Genomic DNA, 17,332 nt, shown 5'->3' with positions numbered 1-17,332 from the left:
AGAGAGAGAGAGAGAGAGAGAGAGAGAGAAGGAGGGAAGGAGGGAGGAGAAAGAAAGAAAGAAAGAAAGAAAGAAAGAAAGAAAGAAAGAAAGAAAGAAAGAAAGAAAGAAGAAAGAAAGAAAGAAAGAAAGAAAGAAAGAAAGAAAGAAAGAAAGAAAGAAAGAAAGAAAGAAAAGGAAAATGAACTTGGGCGAGGGTTATTGTAGGGAAGACATATGAGAAATGGAGAGGAAATGGGGGATAAATATGACTATATCTAATTATATATATGTAAGAAATATTCAAGAATGAAAAAGTCCTTATCAGTATACCTGCCTTACGAGAAATGTTACAGACATTCAATACTCAAGTAAATAGGATAATAAATCAGTGACATACTGAACAACAAAATTTCCATTAAGGATAACTTCAAAGTTCAAAATATTGCATTATATTTGTATATTAAAATCTCTCAAATAAACCAGTAGCCTTCCTTTATACAAATGATAAACTGGTTGAGAAAGATATTAGGCAAACAACAGCCTTCACAAACATCACAAATAATGTAAAATATTTTAGAGTATCTCTAACAAAACAAGTGAACGAACGGTATAAGAACTTCAAGGCTCTCAAGAAAAAAACTGAGAAGACCTCAGAATATGGAGAGATCTCCCATGCTCATGGGCAGGTAGAATTTACAAAGTAAAAATAGCCATCCTACCAAAGCCAATTGTCAGATTCAACACAATCCCAATCAAAATAGAAGCACAATTATTCAAAGACATTGAAAAAGCAATTTTCAAATTCATCTCAAAAACAAAAAATCCAGAATAGCAAAAACCACTTTTAAAAATTAAAGAATTTCTGGGGGAATCACCATCCTTGACCTCAAGCTCTACTAGAGAGCCATCATGATTTAAAAACTCATGGCATTGGTAAAGAGACAGAGAGATTAATAAATGGAATAGAATTGAAGACCCAGAAATAAAACCAAACACTTACAGACATGTGGTCTTTGACAAAGAAGACAAGAAATATACAATGGAAAACAATACAATGGAAAACAGAAAGCTTCTTCAATGAATGGTGCTGGTCTAACTGGCAGTCTGTATGTAGAAAATGAAAATAAATACAAATTTGTCACCTTGTACAAAGCTCAAGTCTAAGTGGATCAAGGACCTCAACATAAAACCAGATACATTGAATCTAATAGAAGAGACAGTGGAAAGGAGGCTTGAACTCATTGGCATAGGGGGAAATTTTCTAAACAAAACTCCAATGGACCAGGCTCTAAAACCAAGATTGATAAACAGGACCTGATGAAACTGAAAAGCTTCTGTAAGGCAAAAGATACAGTGAACAGGACAAATTGGACAACTACAGATTGGGAAAAAATCTTTACTAACTCCATATCAGATAGAGGGCTAATATCAAAAACATATAAAGAATTTAAGAAGCTAGTCACCAAAAAGACAAAACAAAAAGCAAAAAAAAGATGGGGTATAAAACTAAACTGAGATTTCACAACAGAGGAATCTTGAATTGCTGAGAAGCACTTAAAGAAATGTTCAAAGTCCTTAGTGTTTAGGGAAATGGATATCAAAATGATCCTGAAATTCCACCTTACACCAATCAGAATGGCTAAGATCAAAACCTCAGGTGATAGAACATGTTGATGAGGATGCTTGAGGGATTGCAAACTGATACAACCACTCTGGAAATCAATCTGGGAGTTCCTTAGAAAATTGGAAATAGACTTACCTAAAGACCAACTATACCACTCTTGGGCATATACCCAAAAGATGCCCCACCATGCCACAGGGGCACATGTTCCACTATGTTCATACTGGCTTTATTTGTGACAGTGAGAAGCTGGAAACAACTCAAGTGTTCCACAGCTGAAGAATGGATAAAAAAAAAAAATGGTTCATTTACACAATGAAATACTACTCAGCTATTGAGAACGAGAACATCTTGAGTTTTGCAGGCAAATGGATGGAACTAGAAAACACCATCGTGAGTGAGGTAACTCGGACCCAAAAGGACATGCATGGTATGTACTCACAGCTCAGTCTAATCGGACCCATGACCACACGTGAGCTACAGCCCTGCACTCACTAATAAGTGGATATTAGCCAAAAGAAAAGAAGAGAATACCCAGGGTACAGTCCACAGAATGCAAGAACTTTAACAAGGTGAAGGGCCCAAGTGAGGATGCCTCAGTCCTGCTTGAGAGGGAGAAGAAAGCAATCATAGATAGGAGAGAGAGGAAGGGAAAGAGACAGAGAGGCAAAAATGGTAACTGACCAGGTTTTTGGGGAAAAACAGGACTAAAGCCCTTAGGGCTGGTGAAAAGAATAGAAAGAGGTAAACATGGAAGGTGGGGTGGAACTTCTAGAATGTATCAGATCCCTGAGAGGTGAGAGACTCTCAGGACTCAAAGGGAGGGACCTTAGATAAAATGTCCTAGAGCAGGGAGAGAAAACTTGGAGAGTTCACCTTCAGTAGAAAGTCAGAACATCAAGTAGTGGGATGGAAATATCACCCCACAGTCAAAAACTCTGACCCAGAGTTGGTCCTGTCTGAAAGAATGGCAGAGATAAAAATGGAATGGCTGGCCTCTGAGAGGCTCAACAAGCAGCTGAAAGAGTCATATGCAAATACTTACACTCAACCAATGTACAGAAGGTGGGGACCATTGTGGTTGAATTAGGGAAAAGCTAGGAGGGTGACAACTACATAGGAATACCAGTTGTCTCAATGAACATGAACCCCTGAGAGCTCTCAGAAACTGAGCAACCAATCAGGAAGCATACAACACCTTATATGAAGTCCCTAACACAGATACAGCAAAGGACTGGCTGGTCTGGCCTCAGTGAGAGATGATTCATGTAACATTTAAGAGAATTGAGGCCCCAGGGAGTTGAGAGTTCTGGTGGAATGGGTGTGGTGACAACATCCTCTTGGAAATTTGTGGGAGTATGGGATGAGGAACATTCAGAAGGCAGACAGGGAGGGCGATAAAGACTGGACTATAAAAAAATTCAGAATAAAAAACACAATGTAGTAAAAATAAACTTTCTTTTCTGTTCGAAAATGCTTAAGTCACAAATTGATAATCACATATGAATACTTTTCTTACACAATGTGTTAAATAAATAATAAATGAAAATCACATACTGGCATGGATTTGGAGAAGCAGTTAAAGACAGAGAATACAAAGCTTATTGGCCACAATAGCTTACACTCTATGGCATATTTGAAATCTGTTTCCCTCTCTCCTGCACTTTGTATTGTCTTCATGCTCAGTTATATTGCTTTTTTTATGTGAAGGTAAATGTTAATGTGTTCTAATTAACAAAATGTCCTTATGTGTGTGTCTGAATTCATATTGTATTCTCACACATCCAATAAATATTCAAGTTTGTTTTCAAATGACACTGGATTGATCCTTTAAAAATGTATGGCAAATATATAAATATTCAGTGAATGAGGAAATACTTGAAAAATCAAATAAGTAAGGATGTATTTAACTTTACCTGCTTCCACTTAATCAGGTAATAATCAATAAAGTCCCGAGGATTTGTAACATCCAGTGATTCTTGATGTTCTTTTATTTTCTTCAGAAGGTAGTTTTTAATATAATAAATATTTTTAGCTAGTGTCTTATGACTACCAGGACAATAATCAATGAAAACTGGGAAAGTATTGCAGAACTACAAGAAAAAAAACAGGAATTTATGCATTAGGTATAAGTAAGAAATATATACATACTATGTGTGGTGGTGGGCTATTAGAGGTGGCTGAGCTCAGGCCTTGAACCCCAGATAATACTCTAATGGGAAGGTATGTGTTCAGCCTTGCTCCTAGGACCCAGTTCATTTCACTTATCCACAAACCCTCCCAAAGAAAGCTTTGTGGCTTTCAGTCACATAGCACAGGTAGAGGGCATGACTAAAGGCTGCAACACCTCAAGAAATTACTATATTAATGAGATATCTAAAGGCCAGAGGGAATAGCGAATTAAGTATTCCTTCCTAGACCCTCCTCCTTGCAAAAGATATTTAACCTCAGGCTCTCCTTGAGGACACAGGGTACAGCTTCATCCACTTTCCACCATGTCAATAAAACTTTTAAAATCATGGACTTCCTCTTGTCTTTGGGGCCTGCCATTGAGAACCATAGAGGAGGCCTTCAACCAATGAACCACCACCTAATCTCCCACTGGAGGACTTCTCTGCATTCCAGCTATGGAGGCCACCAACTCAAGCAAGCTAGTTGAGCCAGCCATGACCCAGCCAAGTGAGTCTCTGTGATTAAGAGTCTCACTACCTGTGGGGTGCTGCTGGAGTTTCTCTCCCTCATCCCCCTCGACTGAAGGCCAGTCCAGTCCATATGCCTCCAGTCTCAGCTCTTCCTCGACTTCCTGGGGCACCTGGGAGCCCAGGAGTCTCAGACCAGTCGATCCCCACACACCTTCTTTCTTAGGGGTCCCCACCCAAGAGCTCTGTGCCCACAGGTCTCAGACTGTGATCTCCCCACATTTGGATTGGAGTTCTGCAACTTCTCACAGACCGAAATCAGCCCAGAGATGATGCATGGCGTGAAATATATATATATGACTCATGATCACCTTGAAGAAGAGTTGCTCCAGTTTATATATAGTAATTTTCTATGCTCTTAGAAGAATTGAGGTAGAAAATCCTGCCCAAATAATCAAGGTTCATAATAAATTTTTCCATATTTAGTTATAATACAATTGTGCCTATGAATTTGAAATATATGGTACACATTAATGTAATTCATACATTTTAGAAGTCAGTAGATGTTAAGATAATAGGGTAACTCATTGACTGTCAAAAGCTTTCCAATCAGCCAACCTCTGCCATGAAGTGCAAACATAGAAGTGTGTGGGCCTCTAAATATGACTTGATAACAATTGCACACCTTTATTGACTTATCTGTGGTCCAGAACTACTTTATAAGCAGAGAACAGGAGATGTTAATTCATCACGAGGAAAGATAGTAAAGGTATTTGTGTTCTACACACCATAAAACCATTCATATTGTCATTTCTTCCTGTTCCCTTATCAGGGAGTATCCAAACTAATGCAGCAAACCTTTCAATGATTTCAGTGCTTCCTGAGGCATTATTCCAAATTTTATTTAGCAGATTAATATCTGTATAAACTAAGGTATTACTGAAAAATACTGGAATGAGTAGGTCTTAAATGTTGACGATACAAGAACTTGAGGGTAGTGCAAGAATGTTCTATGAGTGACTAGATATCTTTCTCAAAATAAATTATAATAAATAGTAATTACTATTACTTTAAATATGATCTTCACTAAAATATGATTTTCAATCTTTATTTTATTTTGAAGAAAGAACTTAAAGAAAAGATTCTAGAAAATTTAAGCAGATAACCTAAGTCTTCTGTGAAAGGTACTTTCTGGGAGAGTAGCTTTCACAATGACAGCAAATTAAGATCTGCTCGTACCCTAAGGAAAAACAGTGGCTGCAGAGATAAATGCTTTAGAGAACAGAAGGCAAATCTTTAATAAATTTAGAGAAAGACAAAATAGTGTTAATGAAAAAAGTTCAAGTTTAGTTGAACAAGGTATTTTGTTAAGTTTGGGTTATGCTGATTAATGCTATCATTTGTAATTTCTTAAAACATAAAAATTACAACAAAAACAAATAATGATAATTTTTCAAATCATGATAAAAATCTATTACACACAGCTAAGTAATGAAAAATGTACCTTGACTCAAAAGTACAGAGGACTTTGAAATGGAGAGTTCAAGACTCCATGACACATCAGTGAAGTTAGGAAGACCAAAGTAGTTCAACAAAATAAAAACAAATATCATCTAGTTTAGGATCCATAAATGTAGATGACAACACTGCCACAATTATCAATAGCAATTATTCTCTAATAAAATGATCATCAATAAATAAGGTATATTTATGCTAGGGATGTAACTCATTACAAAATTAAAATAAAAGCTGTGTTCATGATATCTGATTCAAAAGCAACAGAAAAGTTTGGAGAAAGAATAATACCAATACATCCTTTGTACTCTGACATATAACAGGATGTAAAAGACAAAACACAAAGCTTTGCTCACCATTGGTGTGCCTCAGTTCTTCCACAAGACACTGTGCTTCCTCTCGAACACGGTCCTCAATGTTCCTTTTCCCCATGCCCAAATTCTGCAAAGTCGTGAGTGTAAAGCTTCTTATTTCTTTCCATCTATTTTCATGGCTAAAAACAATTCCTAAAAAAAAAAAAAAATAGGAATGGACACTACAATGTAATCCCAAAAAGACAAAGGGTGTCTGTGAAGACACAACCACAGGGAGGTCCAGTCTGAGCCCCAGGATCAAATATGGCCACTACATTCTATCTTCTTCCTCATTGAATGCTGCCCAGCTCACAAATGAACATGCACACTTACTTACCAGGTCCTTTATTAATTTTTTCAGCTACTGGGAAGCTTCCTCTTTCAGCAAACTCCACGCCATGCAATCAAGGCTTCTTTCACAGCTTCATACCCATGCAACACCACAGTGGGCTTCATGCCAAAGTGCAGAGTGAACACAGGGCCATAGACTTTTGAGAACTGAAAATTGGAAAGCAAAACAATGGCTAACAGTCATTGGCAGTGGGTACAATGTACCCTGTGATGGCTGAGGCAGTTGATATTTAGATTACAGTGAATTGTCACATCAAAATATTCATCAGGTCTGTTGATTATGTTTCAAATGTAACTGAGGCAAAAGGTTTTCAGATACATTCTAGGGATGAATTGCTCATGAGTAAAAGACCCCATTCCATAAGCAGTCACCAACCCCTGACACTGTTACTTATGCTATGTTGTACTTGCAGACAGGAACCTGTAGGACTGTGAAAGGCAGCCTGGTTCCTGGTTGAGCTAAGGCTAGAAACTCCAGTGACCCTAAAAGGGCATTAAGCATTTTGCCTGATTCCTAAGCACCAGGCTCATGTCACTGACTTCAGCCCTCCATAGATTTGTGGCCTTCAGTCATGCAAGAGCACCGCTCCAAGCCCCTCCACAGATAGAGGACTTGACCTGTGGTCATGAAGCCTCAAGACAGATCTCCATTTTAATGAGGTATCTAAAAGCCTAAAGGTGAAGCCAATAAATTCTCTGTCCCAGACACTACTCCCTGCAAAAGATATTTAATCTCAGGCCTGCTCTGAGAAGTGGGGTACAGTTTTACTTATCTACTTTCCAGCATAACAATAAATGCCTTAAAATCATGGACTGCCTCTGTTCGTCAGGATCTACCATGAGGAGCAATGAAGACCTTTGCCTATAGAGAAGCCTTCTAATCTCCCGTAGAAGGCCTGTGTGTGCTCCCAGGCAGAGCTACTGCCAAGCTCAAGCCAAGCTGCCTGCTGACAACCTAAGGACACTCCCTGTGGGACCAGATGGAATGTCCTTCTTTACCCCATCCCATGGGCCCCCACTCTATTCTCAGCTCTTCCTTGGCATCCAGTGGTGCCTCAATGTCTGAGAACCTGAGGATCATACAGCTCTGGCCTCCTTGCAGGCCTGGGGATCCCCGAGCCAGCTCCAACTGTCCCCAGGATCTCAGACTGTGTTTTCTCACCCCTGGTGTCCCTTGGCTTCCCCACAGCCCAACACCTGCCCAGCAGCAGCATGTAGGTAAGAGCTGATGACTTCCCACCTCCTGCCTTCCTAAGTGGCCAGAACCCTGTGGCAAAGCAGGCACAGGGCCCACAAACATTAAACCCTACAGGAACCTAAGCATGGCTGCCTCTGAGAGGCTCTACAAGCAGCTGACTGAGAAAAATGTAGGTACTTACCACCAAACATTGGATTGTAGGAAGAGTAAAGAAGAGTAGTGGAAGGATTGAAGGAACTGAAGAGGACAGCAACTCCATAGGAAGACCAACAGTGTTAACTAACCTAGACCCCTGGGAGTTCCCAGAGAGTAAACCACCAATTAAATAGCATATACAAGCTAATCCATGCAGGGAGTCAAACCCATGAAATCAGTTGCTTTTCTGGAAAACCTAGTCAGTTAAAGTTCAAGGTTAAGAAAGAACATTCATGGTCTCAGTCCCCAGGAACTTAAAGAATATCTTGTATTTCCCAAAAGCTGGTTATGATAGTGGGATGGTCTTAGGAAAAGAGGCTGCGATAGTGGGATAGCCATAAGCAGTGAGCCTTGCCTTAACTTCCTGTTTGGCTATTCCTTTATAACTTGCCACCTGAAATTAAAATTTGAGAGCTTGATCAATACTCTCGACTTGCTCTTATTCTTCATGTCTCTTGACCCTTCATTTTTGTGTCCCCTTCCCTAGGTCCTTGTTGAACTCTCCCCAAGCTGGGGAAATTGGTGCCCAACATAGAGCATTTGGGTCAGGGTCTAATCAAACGATTGAACATTGCTCTTCCATGGACATCCCTCAAGCATAGGATTTCCGCTTCCCTATAAACATGAGAGAAAATCCGAATTGTGATCACCACAGTCAAGCACCTGTGAGACTGATCCATTTAAGGTAAGATAGAGCAATGCAATCATGGGACAAGCATTAAGTAAGCATGATTTATCCTTAAAGGGTATCAAGGAATCTTTCAAGACATGAGGAACTTGGGTTAAGAAAAGAGATCTTAAAAAGTTATTTGATTTCATTGGTGATGTTTGTCCATGTTTCCCTCATGAAGCAACTATTGATGAGAAAAGACGGGCTATGATTGGAGATTCCTTAAAAGATTTTTATGGCACCTTTGGTCCTGAGAGAGTCCCTGTTCAGGCCTATTCCTATTGAAACCTGGTGAATGATATACTTAAAGTCTATAAACAATGGCCAGACATTCATGATGTGGAAAAAGAGGGAGAAAATGTCCTACTATGACACTCCCAACCACCTTCTGTTTGTGAATTTGTTTCTGTTCTCATGCCTGATACAGAGGTCTAGATGGCACCTGCAAAAATTCCTCCTGTTAAAATTTATCCCTTGGTTGCAACGTTAACATCCTTGGTCAATAATGAGCCTGATGACGGTCTCTCTCCCAAAGAAACATCATCTCTAGAAGAGTAGATGGTCAAGTATTATAATCCTGTTTGGCCTCCTCCATGTTTTTGCCTGGTCTACCTTCTTATGCCACTGCCCCCTCCCACATTTTGTGCCCTAGTCCTTAATTTGGCCAATATTACTGATTATACTACCAAGGTTAAAGCCCAACTTTCACAAAAAAAATAATGGCCCTTTAATCTTGTTCCTACCCTTTACCCCACTACACCTCCTCCTTCTGATGACGCCTTTTAACCTGATACTCAATATTTTATTCTTGAGGTCATTAATAGGACCTCTTTAGTGCTAAATCATTCTCACCCTGAACTCACCGAATCCTGTTGGTTATGTAATCATTCTAGTCCACCCTTTTATGAGGGAATTGCTGTGAGTTCTGAAGGCACTGAGATCCAAGGTTCCTCCTCATGCAGGTGAAATCAACAGCAAGATGCAAAGCTAACACACTGAGCACAGTCTCAGGCCAGGGACTGTGTGTTTGTAATATAAGGTCCCTTCCACCAATGTTTATCTTTGCAATAAGATAATTCTCTATGCCTCTTCTTCCTCTGCCTACCTTCTTCCAACAAATGATACTTGGTTGGCTGGCAGCAATGGTTTTACACCTTGCATTTATATTCCAAATTTAGTGAATAACAACACAGCATTTTGCATACTTGTATAGTTGATTCCTAGCTTAACCTACTATACTGAAGAAGATTTTGTTCAGGCATGGGACCTGTTGCTGATCATACCCTGCTTAGGACAAAGCATGAGGTCATAACAGCCATTACCTTATCTGTCGTCCTTGGCCTCAGTGCTGCTGAGGCTGATATAACTTCTGTAGTTCTTTCAAATAGGCTCACTCAGGCCTTCAAAGGTCATTGACAGGGACATGGAAAATCTGGAGGCTGGCATCACTAGTCTGAAAAAATCCCCCATTTCTCTGTCTGAAGTGGTCCTCCAAAATTGCAAAGGGCTTGACCTGCTTTTCCTTCAGCAAGGGGGCTCTGTGCCACCCTCAGTGAAGAATGTTCTTTTTATACTGACCACACTGGGGTAGTTAGAGATAGTATGGCCAAGATCAGAGAAAGGTTAGAATGGTGAAAGAAACAATGAGAACAAGAAGAAAGTTGGTTTAAAAACTTGTTCTCTGCCTTTCCTTGGCTTACCACCCTTCTCCCTTCTATCCTAGGCCCTGTGGTCATCTCCTTCTCCTTTTGGTTTTGGCCCTTGGGCCTTTACCAGGCTCACTGGCTTCATTAAACAACAAATTGAGTCCATGGCAACTAAACCACTACAAGTACATTATCATAGAATTGATCTGGCTGATAGAGGCCTGGCTGAGCCTTGAAATGATATATCTCCCTTAGGAGCTAGATAAAACTCAGATTTATGCTCACCTGCCTTAGCATGGGTACCTGCAAAAGGTGCGTGATGATGTCCCAGAGGAGGAGGACCAAAATTGTCCACTTCTGAGTCCCTTGTGAAACAACCTGACTGCATAGAGGTTGGTGTTGGTTCCTCTCTTGATAATGTCATGCTGAGAAGATCTGCAGACACTAACAAGACTAAAATACCTCTCCTCCCTAAAAGACAACAGTAAAAAATACTTGGAGGATCAGAGCAATACTTCCCCCTCTGGTTAATGCTCATTCATCTTCATAATGCCATCATCCCTAGCTACTCACTGGCCTCATAAAAACTGTTAAAAGGGAGGAGATGCTGGGAGCAAAACCCAAGAAATTACCTGTTTTTCTGGAAAACCTAGTCAGTTAAAGTACAAGGTTAAAAAAGAACAATCGAGGACTTGGGGCTGAGGAACTTAAAGAACATATGGTATTTCCTGAAAGCCTCTTAAGATAGTAGGATTGTCTTACGCAATGAGGATAAGATAGTGATATAGCCTCAAGCAATGATCCTTGCCTAAACTTCCTATTTTGCTATGCCTTAATAACCTGCCACCTGAAGTTAAAATTTGAGAGCTTGATCAAAACCCTCAACTTGCTCTTTTTCTTCATGTCTCTTGTCCCTTCATTTTTCTCCCCCCTCACTAAGTCCTTGTTGAATTCCCCATGGACCAGGGCAAGTCCAAGGCTCCTGGCAAATATACAGCAGAGGACTACATTGTCTGTCCTCAGTTGGAGATGATGTGCTTAATCCTATAGAGACTTAATACCCCAGGGAGGAGGAGGATTGAGGGGCACCCTCTCAGAAATAAAGGGAAGAAGGAATGGAAAAAAACTATGCCAGGGGGAATTATAGGCATCATTTGTTCATGAATAAATAATGATAATAATGATATTAGTAATAATAATTATGATAATATTAGCAATAATAACAATCAATGTTAGTACTCTGGTTTTTTTTAATCACTTGATGCCTGGACAACATAATTCCATATTCACTCAATACTAAAATAAGTATCAATGCTCAGATAACTGTTTCTGGAACACCTGTAAAGCTTTTCCTGTGGAACTTAGCCCCAAGAAGAAAAGTGGAAATCCATAGTGAGGGCCCCAAGTTCATTCTATCATTACTACAAATGTGGAGAGTGGGTACAACTGAAGTTGCACACAGCACGGGTATCTGCTAAGAGAATAGTTTCTTAACCTGGGGTATCCATGGCCTGGCTCGCAGAATAAAAGTCAATGTGGACAGTATCAACATGTTTAATTCACTTATTTCCTATGTTACTCTACATTTACAGATATTTTCTCTTAATGAAACCCGTTTCTGAGAGAACTTCTGTATCAAATGCTAATGCCAATAAAAACACAACTCTAAAATGCTACCTAATTCGATGGGTGATGTAATGTGCCCTTTTCCAGACACTTTTAGAAAAAATAAAATGTGTGCAACAGCAATAAAATAAAGATGGGACGAAGTATACATAATTTTTACAACTTTGCAAATATTACTATAATATGCAAAGAACCAAAAGTTCTCTAATTCAAAATGGAAATTGCTTCTTCCTCAATTTCTGGTGGGGACAAGAATTGCAACTTTCCAGGTTTTTATCTTCACATCATTGATTACAATACTCTTATGGCCAGTCCTGAAAACATACACAAAAAATAGCATTTTCAAAACTATACAGATTATATTTAGGAATAAATGTGTATAAATGTACATATATGTGTGTAACAACAATTAATAAAAGAAAAGGGTCATGGATTTTATAAAAGAACAATAAGGAGCATATGGGAGGGTTTGGAAAGAGAAAGGGTAAGGAAGAAAAAATTATAACCTCAAAATAATAATTCTGTAATTATAATTTCAAAATGAAAAGACATTTTTAAGGGTTTGAGTTACCTTTCTTTGCAAGGCCTAGAAGAGCATAAAGCTTACTTACATTGGATAAGGATTGGGTGATGTTCTTTACATCTAGCTGAAAGAAATTGCCAATAATTGGAAGAGGCGTAGGGCCAGGAGGAAGCTTCCCTCTCCCAGAACTCTGTCTCCAGAGTGAGAGGAGAATGAGACAGGAGAGGCTGAGAACCAGGAATGTGAACAGATCCATTGAGCTCCTCCTTACTGACACAGCTGTGATCAGGCAGCGCAGAGCTTTTATAGTGTGGCTGCAGAATCAATATCACAACATAATTGACTAATCAGCTACCTATTGCTCTTTAATCTGTCTTTTGCATGGACTTTATCCTAGTGATGATGACACATATTAGCTGATCTGCATGCTTAAACATCTCATGATGTAGCTCAAACTATCTACTAATCTGCTTTATCTTCCCAAGTTTAAAGTCTATGCATGAGCAACCATGCCCAGGTTTAACTGAATGTTTAACTATTTATTCAAAATATTTGTTACTGTAAACATTTACATAAGCATTCTCAATAAGTGTATCTTTATAAATATTTAACAGACTCTGACAAATACAACTAATTAAACAAAATGTGTCTAGTATTACTCAGACATCTTGAATAAAAGACAATGTATTCTTCTCTCCTTGACCACTACACAAGACAAGTCATGGAAAATCAAGACTGTTGCTATTTGTTCTTAGGGTGAAAAGACAATAAGAAAAACTGTTAGTATCACACAGTTTATAGAAAGAAAAAAATGAATTAAATGATATTTTCTTATGGGCATATTTATTCACTGTGTGTGTTTTTAATAATTTTCTAAATAAAATAGATTCGTGTATAATACCATACATCCAGGCCATTCATACCTCCACTTCTTGTTCCTCCCACCTCTCCTTTCACAAGATTTACTCCCCCTCTGTTTTCTGTTCAGAAAAGTTCAGGCCTCCAAGAGATGACTGGACAAATCAAGATACAGTAAGACAAAACAATAGCCCTCATATTAAAGCTGGATAAAACAACACAGTAGGAAGGGAAAGAGTTTCAAGAGCAGACATAAGACCCACTCCCGTGGTTAGGAGTTCCACAAAAAATACCAAAATAACAGCTATATGACTAATTAATAAAAGGATTGGGATTGTCCCCTTCATATCACTCTGGAACTGAATCTAGCTCAGAATAACTGACCACAGAGACTCAGATTACTGAGCAGAAAATACTTGAAGAACTGTGAGTCCTTGACTGTATTGTCTCCCCCAGAAAAGGTGTTTTATGTTTTTTATTCTAATCTAAAATACAGTTATTATTGCTGTGATGAAATATCCTAACAGAAGCAATTTGGAGAGGAAGGACTTTAATTGGTTTACAATTCTACACCATGGTTCATCATTGAGAGAAATCAAGTAAGAACTCAAGCAGGGCAAAGTTCAGAAGCAAGATCTGATGCAGTGGTCATGAAGGGGTACCACTTACTGGTTTGTTTCCCATGGCTTGCTGATCCTTCTTTCTCCTAAAACCCAGGACCACAATCTCATGATGCCCCCACCCATCATGAGCTGGACCCTCTTCAATCAATCATTAATTAAGAATATGCCAACAGGCAGATCTTAGAGAGACATTTTCTCAATTGAAGTTCCCTCTTTCCAAATGAATATACATTGTGTCAAGTTGACATAAACTTCATCATCATAATTTTGTAATTGATAAGAATAAAAAATAATTATATAATTAAATAAAGAAGGTTAAAGAAAGAGCAGTTTCTGTGGCTTGAATAAATCATAGGTGCTTGGGGATGATATAAATCATAGTATAAAATGACCAGACTGCTCAGAATAAAATATGAGGACAAAGACTTCGTAAAATTTAAATATTAATCACATAGTATCTGTTATTCTAATTATAATGGCAAAACACAAGCAAAGGTTTGATGTTTAGAGATGGCCTCATAGGGGATCTAAATTGACTAAGCAGATACAGCTAAGCTTTCTTAAAACAGAGAATTGTCTTTTAAGACTATATTATATAGTGGATATTCTTAAAATGCTCACATCAGTATTTCTTCTGATTCTCTCTATCTTTTTTTATCAAAGCCAAAACTATTTGACTGGGGATTAAAAACTGAGCCCTTAAGATTCTGTACTTTGGCTAGAATGACAGAGACTATAGCTAGTAGAGACAGGGTTTGAGTCCTTATCTTGCCCTGTTTTCCTTAATATAGACATATAGTTCTATTGCATTCACCAACCTTTACTGACAATATACTCTGAATGAATATCAACCTTATTTTAACCTATCCAAAGCAAACATGAGTATAGGTAATAATTACATCTTTTTTTTAACATAGAGGTCAGGAAAGTATGATCTTAATGGTGTTTCAAATCAAGTTAATAATTAGACCATCATTTTCTAACATGGAAGTCAGAAAAGTTCTATTTTGATAATCTTTAGACCTTTGGTGACCCAAAGTCATTTTGCCCTGTTACCTTGTGTAAGGTAAGCAGAATTTGTTGCCTGACTCATGTTGACCTAAAATCCCAAAGAAACAAAGTTCCATTTATTAGACATAGGATATACTAAAAAGCATAAGAATTTTTATTGATTTTACACTGGAAATTGATGAATTCTTAAATTCGTGAGATTCTAATGACTTCACTGTCCGGGTTACTAGCTGAGGACAGAGCCTATGGAGTAATTAGAGACATATGTCATAACCTATTGTACTTCTCACCATAATTATTGTGGGTGGCTAGTAAAATCTGGAGCTATTCGTCACTCTAAGAAGTATCAGTACATAGGCAGCATGACCCTGGTCCTTCCCCTTTACTAAAAAGGTTTCAGAACTGGTCTTAGCTTATGATTCAGGGTGGGGTAAAACATACAGCATTGGTTTTCCAAAGGCTGCCCACATCATCCTTCCCCTAACATTAGGAAGCACAATAGAGAGTAACTGTCTTTACAGGAAAGAATACAGGAAGCAGGTAATAAGATGTAACTTAAAAAAGTTACTTTTGTAGGTTGCCTACCTGGGAAGACTGCTCAAACATAGGTTAAAGCCAATAGAAAGTTTGTTAGCCAGCTATTAATATTGTTTGGTCTGGATCCTAGTGTATCCCCAAGCCTATCTCATGATGAATGTTTAAGCACAAAAACTGTATTCTAGATTGGCATACTTCAGTTAACAAGAATGGTTAGCTAGAAGCAGAACTATAGAATGCATAAAGCAAGGTTAATTCATTTAGAGAGTTTCTTAGAACTGGACTTTTATACTAGAGTCTTATTTGGATTTTGGTTTTTTAAGTTTCTGCTTTGTTTTGTTTTGTTTTGTTTTGATTTGTTTTGTTTTCATTTTGGCATGTAGTATTGTCTGTGGTCAGTTTTATGTCCTAAATGATATTTCCATCATGCAATCAGTTGTGCTAAGCTGTGGGGCCTACATTGAACAAACAGAATAATTCTATTCACACACACAAATATAAAGAAGCTCCCCATATCCCCCTTGCTCAACTCCAAATCATAATAAAAATTTGCGTGTCTTCTGCATTCATTATTACCATCCCAGCTTTACAAACAATGGATACCATACAGTGAGACCTCAAATAGAACACCTTATGGCAAATTGAGTCACCCATGTTTCTCAATTTCTAGACAAAAGTATGTTTTTTCAAAATAGATACATACTCATATTTTATATGAACTACAGCCCAAACAAGAGAAAATTCAAAATGGTTAATTCACCATATGTGCTCTACCTTTACCATCATAGGCATTCCTCAACTGATAAAAACTGATAATGGCTCTGCCTTCACTAGCTCTCTATTCAAAACTTTCTACACATATTAGGAAATTGCCCAACATACAGGGATTCTTCACAATTCTAAGGGTCAAGGTGTAGTAGAAAAAGTATATCAAACTCTAAAAGCTAAACTTCTAAAACAAAAGACAACCATCTACCACCTAATGTACAATTAATAATGGCTCTGACTACACTAAACATATTTAACATCAACAAAAATTCCCAACACTCTCCAATCACCCTACATTGACACACACCAAAATTAACTCCCCCTAACCTAGCACAAGGGTCTGATCCTTAGAAGGAAATTTGGAAGGGATCAGATCATTTCCTTACAACTGGGAGTGGTTTGCTTATGTTTTCTCACAAGACCAGGCTGAGACTAACTGGGTTCCTGCAAGAAATGTCTGATACTGCCCCACCAACCAAGAAAATGGCCTCTCACTGGCAGATCAAGGACAGAGGAAGAGGAGAAAGCTGAGCAAACACCAAACCCAGAGGAACAACAAGATCTCCTGGAAAGACATCCATGAACTGGTGACAGCTGCCCAGGCCATGTTTCCTCCAAAAAATCACCTCTCCTATATTTGCTTGACTGTTTTTGTCAATCTTCATGCTAACTCAGCTACTGTCCACCCTCCTCCTAATCTTTCCAACACCTACAACTAGAGGTCCTTTGCTAGGGAAAACTACAATGAATACAACATATGCATAGGAATGAAATTCTCAGTGGTGTATGGATGTCCAAGTGTCTGAGAACCCCATGGCCCTGGCCTCATTGAAGGCTCAGAACAGCCTAATAACCTCCAGCTTTTCCACCTCTCAGACTGAGCTTTCCTGTCACTAAGGCAATGTCTCCAACCTTCCTTGAAACCCAACAACCACCCAGCAGTGGCCCTGTGGGATAAATGCAATCAAACTCCCTGCATTTCACCTTCTGAGACCAACATAACCCACACCAGCCCTTTTCTTCTCCTTCCTTCTTTTCTTCCCAAAATACAGATGATTGTCTTCATGAGGCAGCACTATGCTCACCAAGATTAAAACTCATTTTCAGCTTTCCATCAGTTACCAATGGGATAAACATTTGTGAACCAGAGTCATGGGTAAATTCTACTCTAATGGCTGTGTCAAGTATTTTGTATCTTGTCTCCCATGAGCCTGTT

The 17,332-nt window shown here is 38.6% G+C and overlaps 1 protein-coding gene across 1 annotated transcript in view; it reads right to left on the bottom strand.

Annotated features, from left to right (window-relative positions):
- LOC114633048 (cytochrome P450 2C6-like) overlaps positions 1–17,332 on the bottom strand; it is a 103,949-nt gene that overhangs the window by 12,171 nt on the left and 74,446 nt on the right. The window contains exon 5 of the mRNA XM_028781665.1: positions 3,520–3,696. Coding sequence (XP_028637498.1) covers positions 3,520–3,696 — 177 coding nt within the window. The remainder of the gene's footprint in view (positions 1–3,519; positions 3,697–17,332) is intronic.

This window comes from Grammomys surdaster, unplaced genomic scaffold, assembly GCF_004785775.1.
Source record: "Grammomys surdaster isolate TR1022 unplaced genomic scaffold, NIH_TR_1.0 513, whole genome shotgun sequence".
NCBI lineage: Eukaryota > Metazoa > Chordata > Mammalia > Rodentia > Muridae > Grammomys > Grammomys surdaster.
Note: the sequence above shows the minus strand (reverse complement) of the source record. Positions and strands in the feature narration are given on the sequence as shown.